Genomic DNA, 12,405 nt, shown 5'->3' on the forward strand with positions numbered 1-12,405 from the left:
CGTCCTCCATGCGCACATAGGTGTTAGGTTGTTTTACCTTGGTAGTGAAGAAAGGTATAGTGTCATTGTATTATCATCTGGATAATGAGGGCGAGGAATGACGCGGAATGACACAAGTGAGTGAGAGAAGACTGAAGGAGCCATGACTGTGAGGGACGACTGAGGTAGTTAACACACCAGTGAGGACCGTCTCCCACCACCAACCTTAACACTAATTTTTATTCTCTCTTCTGTTACCCTCACAACAACCACAACCACTGGGATCTACACATACGGTAAAAGCTTATTTAAGATTTGAATTTTATTATAGTATTAAAGTCTCATTAGTATTGTGTGAAGGTATATAACGTCTATATGTATTATTTTTAGTTTCTTCATTAAATTCCAGGAAATTGATATTTTTCCTGTTAGTACCTCTCACCAACACCACTATTAAGGTATATTTAAGATACAGTAACATATATGGTGTCTATAGTGTAAGTTATTTCCTCTATTAAATTCCCAGAAGTAAGGTATGTTTTATATTTAATTACACCTAACACCAATACAGTATTAGGCATCACAAAGAATTGCTCGTTAACAGTGCTGCTCTTGAACCTCTGTGTCACTTCCCTAGCATCACATAAGGAGCCCCAGTGATAGTGGTTCTGGTGTACCCCCCACTTGGCCCATCTTAAATAATCAACCCGGCCCACGCATTAATAACTCGGCCCATCTTGCACGCTTCAGACAAGTAGCTGACAAGAGGTTCAGGAATGAGTTAGAGATATGTTTTATGTCTCTTTTGGTTCACTGAAATACGAAGAGTGTGAATGAGTGAATACTGAGGGTTCAATCGGTACGAAGGACGGATTTTATGCGTTTGTTAGTAGAACTTGATCAATGAACTATGATTCACATTCATAATTTTTGCTTCTCCAGGTGATTTCGAGTAGGGTTTGAAATTATTGCTTCCGGTAATTTGCCTATAATTGATGTTAAATTGATATGGACGGTAGTTAGAGGATAGTGATCTATCCCCCTTCTTGAAAATCGGTATCACATTTGCTATCCTCCAGGATTTTGGCACTACACCTGTTTTTAATGACATGTTAAACAAATTTGCTTAGGGCATACTAAGCTCTTCCTTACATTCCTTTAATACTCTGGCAACTATCTCATCGGGACCTGGTGACTTATTAGGCTTTAGTTTGTCTATTTGCTTACTAACATCGTTACTAGTCACTACTATCTCACTTAATCTATTTTCTTCACTATCTCTGTATATACTCGGTGCCCCGGGAATTATGTTGAAATTTTTGGTGGTGAAGACTTGAAAAATACCTGTTCAGATATTGCTCATTTCTCCGTTGTTATCAGTTAGCTCGCCGGTATTGGTCCAATCTTGTCTTGTGTTTTAGTTTGATACATTTGAAAGAATCTCTTGGAGTTTAACTTGACCTCCTTTGCTACCTCCAGTTCATTATTTCTCTGCTTTTCATATCTCGGTCTTAACCCTACTGGCCAATACCTTATAATGATCTCGGAGATAAACTTCACGATTTATTCTCCAACCTATAGCCTTCATTTTGCCAATAATAATATTTAAATACTGTACTTATTTATCCATTTGGGGTCATTTTTATTTGATCTGAGTTTCCTGTATGGTATGTTCTGCCTTTGTGCATTAAGTATCTCATTATTTATATTGTTGTGGAACTCGTCAACCTCAGATCTCATGATGAGGTCATCCTCAACTGTCATATTTTGTGAGGGTGGCAGTGTCAGATTTCCAGGTAAAGTGATCTTAATTGTGAACTAAATAGAAAATTATATATATATATAAAAGAAAAAAAAGATCACATCTTCCACATATGTACAGTAGCTAAAACAACTATCTGTGCAGGTGGGGGTCGTTATTCGATATCCTCTGAAATTTTACGTGTGACTAGTGACAGCCCTCATATACCAAAATTTATCGTCCATGGTCTCATTGTTTCCCACAAAGCATGCACAGATAGTTGTTTCAGCTACTGTACATTAATACGTAAATTAATAAGATAGAATGAAAAGATAAATATTAACAAATCAATCCCCCCCCCCTCTCCTTTTGCAATCTATGCTGCTTTTTATCATTGTTCTTTCGTCATTCGTGCAAAAATTTATAAACTTTTACTTTTTAGCCCGAGTTCGTTAACCTAAGTGGTCCGAGTTGGTTATCCGATATGGTCCGAGTTGGATGTGGGCCGAGTTGTACTGTAACCATGGTTCTCATACAGTAATGATAAGTTCCAAAGTTAAATGAAATGATAAAATATTTTGGTCTTATTAAAATATCAAAAACCCTTGAGTTTTGTTGTGTGTTTTACCTCCAACCATGAGGAATTTCATGACTGGTGGGCCTTCTAAGTGGCTAAGGAATCCCTAATCTGCCCCATATATGTAAAAACTGGATCACAAGAAACATGAAACATCACTGTGTTGGCCACCGTCCCTACAGCTAGCATCAATTGATGTTGGCTTATCTTCCATATACAGTACAGTGTTATATGGAAGGTAGTAAAGTGGTGGCCATAAGTACAGCATTAAATGTGCTGTTGTACACTGGTGCCATCTATTGAATTTCCAGCACAGTTTGAGTGCCTTTACAGAGGCCAGATATTTCCAGGTGTGTATTGTTGGTATGGTAGATATTGTACTTAAAGGTGTCAATTATTATCTTCAGCCAGATATTTAGATGAATAATAAAATACTGCAGGTTTGTTGAATCTCCCAAGCATTACGTATATAAATGCTGTCATATGACAAACCTTGGCAGAGCCATCTCACGGGATTCCAACGAAACAATACAGTGTGTGTGTGTGTTGGTTGATCCAACGTCTTTGTTGTTTAAGGGTTAAAGATTTTTTGGAAGTTGTATCTTGAACCAGAGCAATGATGTGTAAACATTTTGTTGATCTCCTCCATGAAATTCCAAGAGTAAGTGTTAAGACGGCCCATTGATGCTCACCTCTTGGTAGTTTTTATGTCTTAAATGCCAATCTTTGTCGGGAAGAAAGGTAAAATGAGATTACAGGCTGCTTGCAGAAAAGAAGGATGAAAATGTTTATAAATTGTCAGGGTCTTGTGAGTAGTGATGCCCCAGGGAGGCTGTGAGTTAAAATCATAATGATGGCAGATAACCATACCAAATAAAACAATCCTTAGTTGATATGTGACTTCTGCTTTTATTAATGCTTTAGGTAGGTCAGTTTAGTCACCCTGTGCAGTACAGTATGTATTTCTTGGTAAAGATACTGTGTATCTCTGTAATCTTTATTTATTGTTAATTTTACAATATTTCAGAATGTTTTTAATGTAAATCTGGTGGTGAGACATGGAAAAGGTTTATTTTAAAATCTTTTATGAAGCACCCCCTGATCTGTAACTTAGGTATGGTTGGGTCATGTGGTCTGATTCATATGTGGTCTTCAAATTCACTATTACCTTACGGGGCCATCACACTGGGCAAAATTTTACTTCTTTGGGAGAAATAAATGGCAATACATACAGCCATTCTCGGTCAGATTATCCACCTGAAAACTGAGATCCGAGGAAACTGTACGGGAGTTCTCGGGCAAGTTCTGACTGCAGGGTTCCAATTGAGGTTTTATAATATTTATCACTGGAAGGCATTACAGATGCTAGGCAACAATTCATTTGACTTTTGTTTACATCCACTAAGTGCAGCCCAGTGTGACACCTCCTTTACTCACTCCAAATTTGCATTCTTCGCACTTGAATACCATAAACATTTTGGTGAAGATCCCATCAGAAAATAAGTAGCAAAACTGTGGAACTTAACTAATGTTACTGATTCCTCTCCCACACACCCCACCCCACCCACACCTCACCCTACTCCACCCCTGTCTTCTAAACCTTAAGTACTGTATATTTTTAATGGTTGTGTTTTATTTTCAAGATGTTACTTTTTGGCATGTGGAGATGATGTTAGGTTGATATTAAATGTTTTACATGTTACTGAATGTTATGCGAGGAATGTTATGATTCTTGACTTGATGTTGGTCTATACATGCAGTTACCACACACACACTCGCATCTTAATCAATATTTTGTAATTTTGCCTGACGTGGTTGTAAGTGCTGGAGATATCATAGTCTGTGTGGGGAATTATACCAATTAATAAATTATGCTAACAAACCCTAACCAATCAGACTTAACTTCATAACCTAATCTAATCAACCAGATTTTAAATGTATTCAAACCTAACCTAAACAACCTAACCTAACCAACCAGATTTAACTTGACCACAGTCCATGTAACTTAAACAACCATACTAACTTGACTATATCTCGCCTGATAATCAATGTTAAGGTTCATTTATATTTTGTTTCTTGTGTTTGTGAAAGCCATTTGTTTTGTATGCAGGGGATGGCATACGCTGCTCCCTTAAAACTGAGAGCTGGACACAGGTTTGTTGCTACTTCCATTGATATAAATAGTAAGTGGCTACAGACTTGGGGTCCAACTGCCAATTGTTGAGTAAATTTTCTTTGTATTGTAGTCTAGTTCCACCAGTTTACTTCTTAAGAGGGAAGTTATGCTGACTTGTTTTAATACCTAGAATACAGAGCTAGCAAGGAAGCTCGAGAAACAACGTGTGGTGTAACAGAACTGGCATTTATATCCTTATGCAACAGTCGTGTCTAGGCTGTTTTAGACTATGCTAGTAGAGGAATGAAGTAACCCAATCCAAGCTACCTTGTAACCTATCTCTGTTGGATGGAGATGACAAACCAGTCAAAATTTACATGAAATAAAGTAAAGGAGCAAAAGTGAGCATGAATAGGGGTTTTTCTCACCTGCAGATTAGACACCTGCAGATTAGGCACCTTAGAATAATTCATTAGGATGGTTAATCATAAGGTCAAATGAGCTAGGGGGTAAATCTTCAGGTGATCCATTTACTCTGCTAGAGCCAGGTAGCAGAGGACCTGTATGATATAGTTTTGTGCATATGTACAGTGAGAAGCATTATATAAGATTATTTAGTTAGGTCTGGGTGGTTCATATTCTCAGCATTTATAAGTGAAATAACTTTTCTCTATCCCACTGAGGAGTCTATGCTGTACAGTACTATACATAGGAATTATAGTAAATATCTGTAACTGTACTGTATTGCACTGCAGTTTAGGGAAGGTAACCTTAATGTGTGTGTAGTTTGTCTACCCAGGAGTAATTGGGGACCTGGGAGTTAATTGAATATGGATCGCGTTCTGGGGTAATGGTTAGCCAGTGCAGTTGGTGAGTTGTCCGGTGTTCTCGGACTATTCCTTGACAGTGGGTCATGCAACTTGTTAACTTAGGGTGTGGTTGTTGTAAATAAAACTAGTGTAGGTTTAATGTACACTTGCCACAATAAATTCTTAAATGGTTTGTGAGACATACAACACAACAAAACGAACAAGAAATTTGAACATTGCTCTTTGAAGAAGTTTCATTGCAAATTAAGTTACTTTGGAACCAGGCATACCAACCATTCTGTGATGACACGATCCATAGTGCTCTTTCTGAAATCTGTCGTGCCTAGCTGTTTGAGAACTTTTTGTGGCGTGTGTACATTCCAAAAATTAGTGAAATAGGCTATAAATGCAACCATATTTACTGTACAATACACCTACTTACAACACAGACTAATATATAATTAATTAGCCTTAAACTCCAGAAGAAGCTAACCTACATGTCCATATCATAATGAAGCTGATGTTTGAAAAAGCCCTTTTGATGATACAGTAGCAGGTACTCATTTCTTACATTAACCACAGTTATGAATAAACAATTGTTATCCCTCATAAGTAACCAGATTAGGACCCTCCTGCCAAACAACTTGATCACAGTGATAAGATCTTGGAGGTACTTGAAGATAAATACCGTATAATTTTAGTGTCATATATAAACACTGTGATAACAGTCTTGTTACATGTAGCTGGGGCCATGAAACATGATGATGTGTGACAGGAATAACTGGTCATCTGGGTTGGTGGACTTGTAATTTTCTGCCTGTGTGGCCTCACTACCCTTGGAACTTTTCTTTGAGGGGGTAACCACAGCAGAGGAGCTTGCTGGCCATCATGTTACCATATTGTTATTCCTTTTTCTCTTTATTCCTCTTATTGCCTTACTCATTCTCTCAAGGGTTAAGAATCCTGTCTGGTTATGAGTTCTCTTCAGTGGAGTAGAAGAAGAACTATTCTCTCACCCTCAGTAGCTGTGTTACTGACAGCAGCTGAAAGGGTAAATTTTGTAATTAATACAGTGTGGCACGTATAGCAATTGATTACTTTTTATTTTTCTACTGCAGGCGAAATGTCGGGTCAACGTGGGGGTTTAGGGGGAGGCAGCAGTAGTAGTGGTGGAGGTAGCAGCAGTGGCAGCAGCAGCAACAATACCAACACCAGCAGTAACCCACACGGGTTAAAACAAATTGACTTAGATCAAATATGGGGTGATCTAAGACAAGGCATTGAACAGGTGAGAGAATAAAGTGTTTTTTTAAGTTGGTGATGCATGTAGTAGCACATAAAGTTAGGATAGCAATTGCTGATACACAAATTACTACCTACCCTGTTTATTGTGCATTTCATGGGGGAAAAAATGGAATAAATTTTCGCTGAAAATGTTCGTAGTACAAGTACAGTAAATTGAAAGTTAATCTTCCTCTCCTAATACTATATTTCTAACGGCATTCCCTATCTTTTCCTTTAAATGTGATGATGTGTCATAAATATTAATCTTTTCATGACAGTCATACAACCTTGAGTGTGATGATGATGTAACCTAATTATTAATATGTTTATGACAGGTGTACAACAGTCAAGAGATGTCAAGACCTCGCTACATGCAACTCTACACACATGTTTATAATTACTGCACCTCCGTAAGTGTTTTCTGACCTTCGTGAACATTGAAAGTACAGTACAGTACTGTATTGATAAGATTAAGAAATATGATACTGGACAGTGATGCATAGATCTAATGGAATAAGATTTTGTATATTTGTGAATTTTAGCACCCAAAATATTTGCTCATCTCTTACCTGGTATTCCATTAACTGATAACTGTTATAGAATATACGGTACTCCATAAACGTCACAGCTTATGGCACGTTCAACCACCATGTAGTTGTCCAGTTGGCCCCAGACCCAATTTTGCTATTATTTTATGACATTCAAAGAATAACCACCACAAAATAAAATAATAAATAAGTAGCTACAGTATTTCAAATAAGACAAATTCGGGGATCACTCGTCTATTGGGGCTGATGCTGATGTTCCTACACTGCACAGTACTGGCAGACATACAATGATCTACTGTAGTCCCACAGCTGAAAGAGTTGTGCTCACTCTATACTTTATTATATATACAGTAATTGTATATCGAATTTAAGAATACAGTACAGTCCTTGTAAATTGGGGTCTGCTTGTATATTAATACAGTACTACAGTAATATTCCCAATAGCTGAAACAATGGTGCAGAGATTCCAGATATTTAGACGAATCCTTATCCCCAGAAAAAATTGCTCGTTTACAGTTTTTCCGGGCATTGATAAATGTTTGAGTCTAAACTGTGCGTCTGGCATGGAGCACTGTTGCTAGGGAAGTTTAACTGCAGTTGGAAAGCCACACACCTGTATTTATTTATGCAAACATTACTCTGCAGGTGCAATACAGTATAGTAAATAAACAAAATACAGTATATTACTACAATACTGTACTCACCAGTAAGTGCTGTCGTCTTGAGCTTGTGATGCAAGCAGGCCAAGTTCTCCATGAAGCTAGCCCACCTACATGCTCGGTGCATGAAGCAATCTCTTAGAAATTCGTTAGAATGCCCAGAATGGAGAGTGTTTTTGAAATTTTCCTGAATTTTTATTTTAGTTTCCAGGTATTGGAAAGTTTGGGGAATTGAAGATTCCAGCAGTAAGGATGATACTGTAGTTGTTTTAGTGCTGTATTGTAAAATATACTTAAGAGGAAATATTAGTATGTTTAACAGCTTAACATTTTTTAAACCCGGTGTGTTGTTTGGCTTCATTCTGTGAACATTGTCAGCCACACTGAGTCTTCTTGAGCAAGCTCCAACATGTACCAACTGACTACAGGGTAAATAGTAGGCAATGTTGCATATACCTCTCCTTCTTATTTCATTTACAGTTTATACAATTAACCAGATTTACACAGTACATTAATTATTTACAGAAAAAGGTTTAGCATCAGCTACAAAATCAACATATTTCTGGTATGAACTTCAAACTTAACCAATGCAATGAGAGGCAATTTCAGCAAACTGTTTATAGTGTTTGTTCTGTTAAACATTTGCTCTGTGTACTGTAATGTCATGCAATGTGTGTATGTACCTGGATGAGTGAGATTTTCTGTAGTAACTTCTCACATTTGAGAGAGTGGCCAAATATGGAGTCCTTATACATAATCATATTTTCGGGGGTCATTTTGAGATTATGCCTCCTATTACTGTAGCACAAGGATTGATGATGTGTAAAAAATGTATTTATTGTAGTAAAGAAATACACTTTCAGGATTTTTTTCTGCTCGGCCAGAATAAAAAGACAAATACTGTATTTTCCCCTTACCTGTTATGTTAGACACACCCACACACAACTGTAATATAGTGTACTCTCTACCATAACAATACAACTGGTTTATTCCTGTCAATTTACATCATCAACCAGCAGCACATTCTTCCCTCAGTCACCTTTTTTGACTCTAGATACAGTACACTGCACCACAAACTAACTGTACTGCATATACTGTGTGGAACTTCCAAATACTTTATGCTAATGCCAGATATCTTGAGGGTTAAACATTTTTGTGAAATGATTAATACATTTGTGTAATTTGTTCATTGATAATATTACAGGTACACCAACAGTCTACAAAGTCTGGCAGTAGTGGTGGGCCACGGGGCAAAAAGAGCACAGCCGCAGGTGGTGGTGCTCAGTTTGTTGGCCTGGAGTTGTATAAGCGCCTTAAAGATTTTCTCAAGAATTATCTTGTTACATTAATGAAAGTGAGTCTGACTAAAGTATTAAAGTGTTAGTAAGCAAAGTACTGTAGTTACTTGGAGAAAGTCATTATAGTTTAGCTCTAATGCATCTTAATTGTTTGTATTTCTCAATTAAAAAAAAAAATATTGAATTACTTATGAAAACTTAGGTTTTATCACTCCTTTTACTTCTCAAGGTAACAATTAAGAGGGTTTAATACAAAGGTAGAGATCATTAATCTTTATACTCTCGGTAGATGTATCTATCAGTCTCTTGGCTAAGTTTTGGGATCCTTAGCAACTGTTAAAATTTGTAGTGTTTGCTTGTTGGTTACTTTTGGTGAGGTGAAAGCTTAATCAGTAGATCAATTAACTGTGGAATTTCTTCCAAATAGGATGGAGTAGATCTGATGGATGAAGAAGTACTGCGGTTCTATACTAGACAATGGGAAGAGTATCAGTTCTCTAGTAAGGTGAGTCATATTCTGTACAGGGCCCCATGTGGATCATTCCTCCTTGAGCTGTCTATATGTATATCCTTCAACACCTAATATGTCTGTCAATACACTCATTGTACTGTAGTGTGTTTCATTATCTTGTATCAAAGAAAATGTTAAGGGTAATTTTATTTATGCTGTGTTGCTAATGCTGGGACTGAAGTGTAGTATAATGAAGCTTGGTGCTCAGGCGTAGGCTCACTGGTGACCTGTAGTAACCACTTGTTTTAAATTAAAGATATTGAGGATATGTTTTTAGTAATTTACATCAGTGAACATATGTAGAGTATTCTTGCCAACATGTCATAAATATTCCCTAAAAATTGCTGCTATCCCACTGCTTGATAACTATTGCTGTAACTACTGGTTATAAACATCTGGTGTGTGGTTATTATATCCATATGTTCTTCCTTTCATTCTGATGGGCTCAATATGATACCTTTTTTGTTCCAGGTTTTGAATGGTGTTTGTGCCTACTTGAATCGGCACTGGGTGAAGCGTGAATGTGATGAGGGTCATAAGGGTATCTATGAAATTTATCAACTCGCCCTAGTTACTTGGCGGGACCACCTATTTCAGCCACTAAATAAACAGGTAAGACAAGATTATGTCTATATGTGAAAATCCTCAAACAATACTCCTGCCATGGGTCTTTCCGTTATTTAGTTAGACATGAATATTTGCCGTCCCAGATTGCTGCTAAAGTTTTGCCGACTCTTTGTTTTTCTTTTCCATTTGTTCATTCTCTTTCTTGTTTGATAATAATGATTCAAATGCATTTCAGGTAACAAATGCAGTATTAAAACTAATTGAACGTGAAAGAAATGGCGAGACGATCAACACAAGGCTGGTGTCCGGTGTGATGAACTGCTACGTTGAGCTAGGTAAGTGCCGTGTGTCTCATATTTGCTCCTCAGTCATTTTTTTTATTTGGGTAGATCAGGGGGGAATAAAAACCTCAGAGGGATGGGGAAGTAATAGGGAGAGTAATGCAAGCCTTCAAATCATTCAGGGTTTAGAAAGTCACATATCTTAGGGTGTTGAGGATGGGTAACTTCTGTCTGTCATTGATCTTACAAGTGGGTCTTTTTTTTTTTTAGGCTAATATTTCATCTCTTAGTTCAACCATTTCATGCTTTAATTTACTTCCCGGTAATATCTTGGCTGATAATCTTGGCATCATACAGAGCATACCTTGAAGTGATGACTCTTTTGTTTTCTGTTTACATAGTTGAAAAGAACCCTTGTGTGTGTGTGATGTCATCCCATCTTTCTTCAACCATGTGCTTGTATCTAAACCCTTTGTCCATTCACTATGCATATGAAGTTGAATCGTGAGGTTCTTTTTCTCCACCACTTTCATACAAGATACTATTCCAGGTTGTTAAGAAATATTAACCTGTACTTCTAAGCTATGAGGTACTGTGTTGATTCTGGAGCCACATCCAATTAACTTTGTGGTACTCAGAGTGGAGTGTCAGGAGGTGATCATGATTATTTTATGTTCCAGCTAGACCAAGCAATGCCTATCACTCAAGAAGTATTTTTACCGTACAAGAATGGGGGATGACAAAAAATATATCCTTTTTTTGTTAGGCTCTAGAATTTACAATGTATTTTTTTCTCTCTTTTTAGGTTTAAATGAAGATGAACCCAGTGCAAGAGGTCAGAACTTGTCTGTATACAGAGAATCATTTGAAAACACTTTCCTGGAGGACACAGAACGTTTCTATACCCGGGAAAGCACAGAGTTCCTTCGAAACAACCCAGTCACAGAATATATGAAAAAGGTAAGAATTAGGATATGGATTCTATGATGCTTCACTAAATTTCACACGAGTCACAATCTAGGTAGGCTAAAAGTTTCCACAGAGTCTGTTCTAAATTCCACAAAGAATGTTCTTGTTTCTAGTTAAAATAAAAGTGGTACTGGGTTGTAAGAAGTGACAGGGTTAAATAAATAAGGTTTGGAAGCAGAACAAATCAGATACAGGAATAAAGGGGAAGTCATATCCATTTTTACTCTCAGTTTTGGTCTACTTGCATCAGAGCAGGAAAGGTCTTGTGGGAGTGAAATAAATGAAGAGGGTGATGTGATAATCAGAGATTTTTGTGTTTATAAGAAATGAGACATACTGTATTCTACCATCTGAAAATATCCCTGATGACTTAATGAACTTCTACAGGCTGAAACAAGACTTCTAGAAGAACAACGACGTGTTCAAGTTTACCTTCACGAGACCACTTTAGAGAAGCTGGGTAAAACTTGTGAGAAGGTCCTCATTGAGAAGCACCTGGAGATATTCCATAATGAGTTCCAACATCTACTCAATGATGATAAAAATGAAGACCTTGCTAGAATGTATCAACTTGTTTCCAGGTAAGTAGCTGCTCTCCTTCATTATTTTAATGTGTAAACTTTTAAAACCTAATGTTAGATGAGACTACTATACTTCCATCAGGTTTATCCAGAAGAATATATTTCGGTGAGTTAAATGAAAGCTGAGATAACTACCAAGGTAATTCAAATACAGTAATACATTTCTTTAACAGTGAATGAATAATAATAAATGAAGGGAAAACCTACAGGTATATTTACTCTTGATTGTGGCCATTCTTTAGTTACAGTGGGGAAAGGTTTAGAAGAGTGGGGGGAATATATCAGTTTATCTATTACAGCCATTATACAAAAGCAATTATTACAGAATACCAGATGGTCTGCGTGAACTTCGAACACTCTTGGAGCAACACATTACTAACCAGGGCTTGGCAGCTATTGATCGCTGTGGTGACTCGGCTGTTAATGTAAGGAATAGCAGTTTTATTCATTATGTTCATTTCATCCAGACATACAATTTTTTTTCA

The 12,405-nt window shown here is 37.1% G+C and overlaps 1 protein-coding gene across 1 annotated transcript in view; it reads left to right on the forward strand.

Annotated features, from left to right (window-relative positions):
• Window positions 1-12,405, forward strand: part of LOC121860947 (cullin-1-like) — a 21,090-nt gene continuing 8,685 nt past the window's right edge. The window contains exons 1-10 of the mRNA XM_042358346.1: window positions 1-275; window positions 6,341-6,510; window positions 6,842-6,916; window positions 8,918-9,067; window positions 9,439-9,516; window positions 9,994-10,134; window positions 10,325-10,424; window positions 11,176-11,330; window positions 11,727-11,920; window positions 12,246-12,345. Coding sequence (XP_042214280.1) covers window positions 6,346-6,510; window positions 6,842-6,916; window positions 8,918-9,067; window positions 9,439-9,516; window positions 9,994-10,134; window positions 10,325-10,424; window positions 11,176-11,330; window positions 11,727-11,920; window positions 12,246-12,345 — 1,158 coding nt within the window. The 5' untranslated portion in view covers window positions 1-275; window positions 6,341-6,345. The remainder of the gene's footprint in view (window positions 276-6,340; window positions 6,511-6,841; window positions 6,917-8,917; window positions 9,068-9,438; window positions 9,517-9,993; window positions 10,135-10,324; window positions 10,425-11,175; window positions 11,331-11,726; window positions 11,921-12,245; window positions 12,346-12,405) is intronic.

This window comes from Homarus americanus, unplaced genomic scaffold (assembly GCF_018991925.1).
Source record: "Homarus americanus isolate GMGI-L3 unplaced genomic scaffold, GMGI_Hamer_2.0 scaffold52806, whole genome shotgun sequence".
Classification (NCBI taxonomy): domain Eukaryota; kingdom Metazoa; phylum Arthropoda; class Malacostraca; order Decapoda; family Nephropidae; genus Homarus; species Homarus americanus.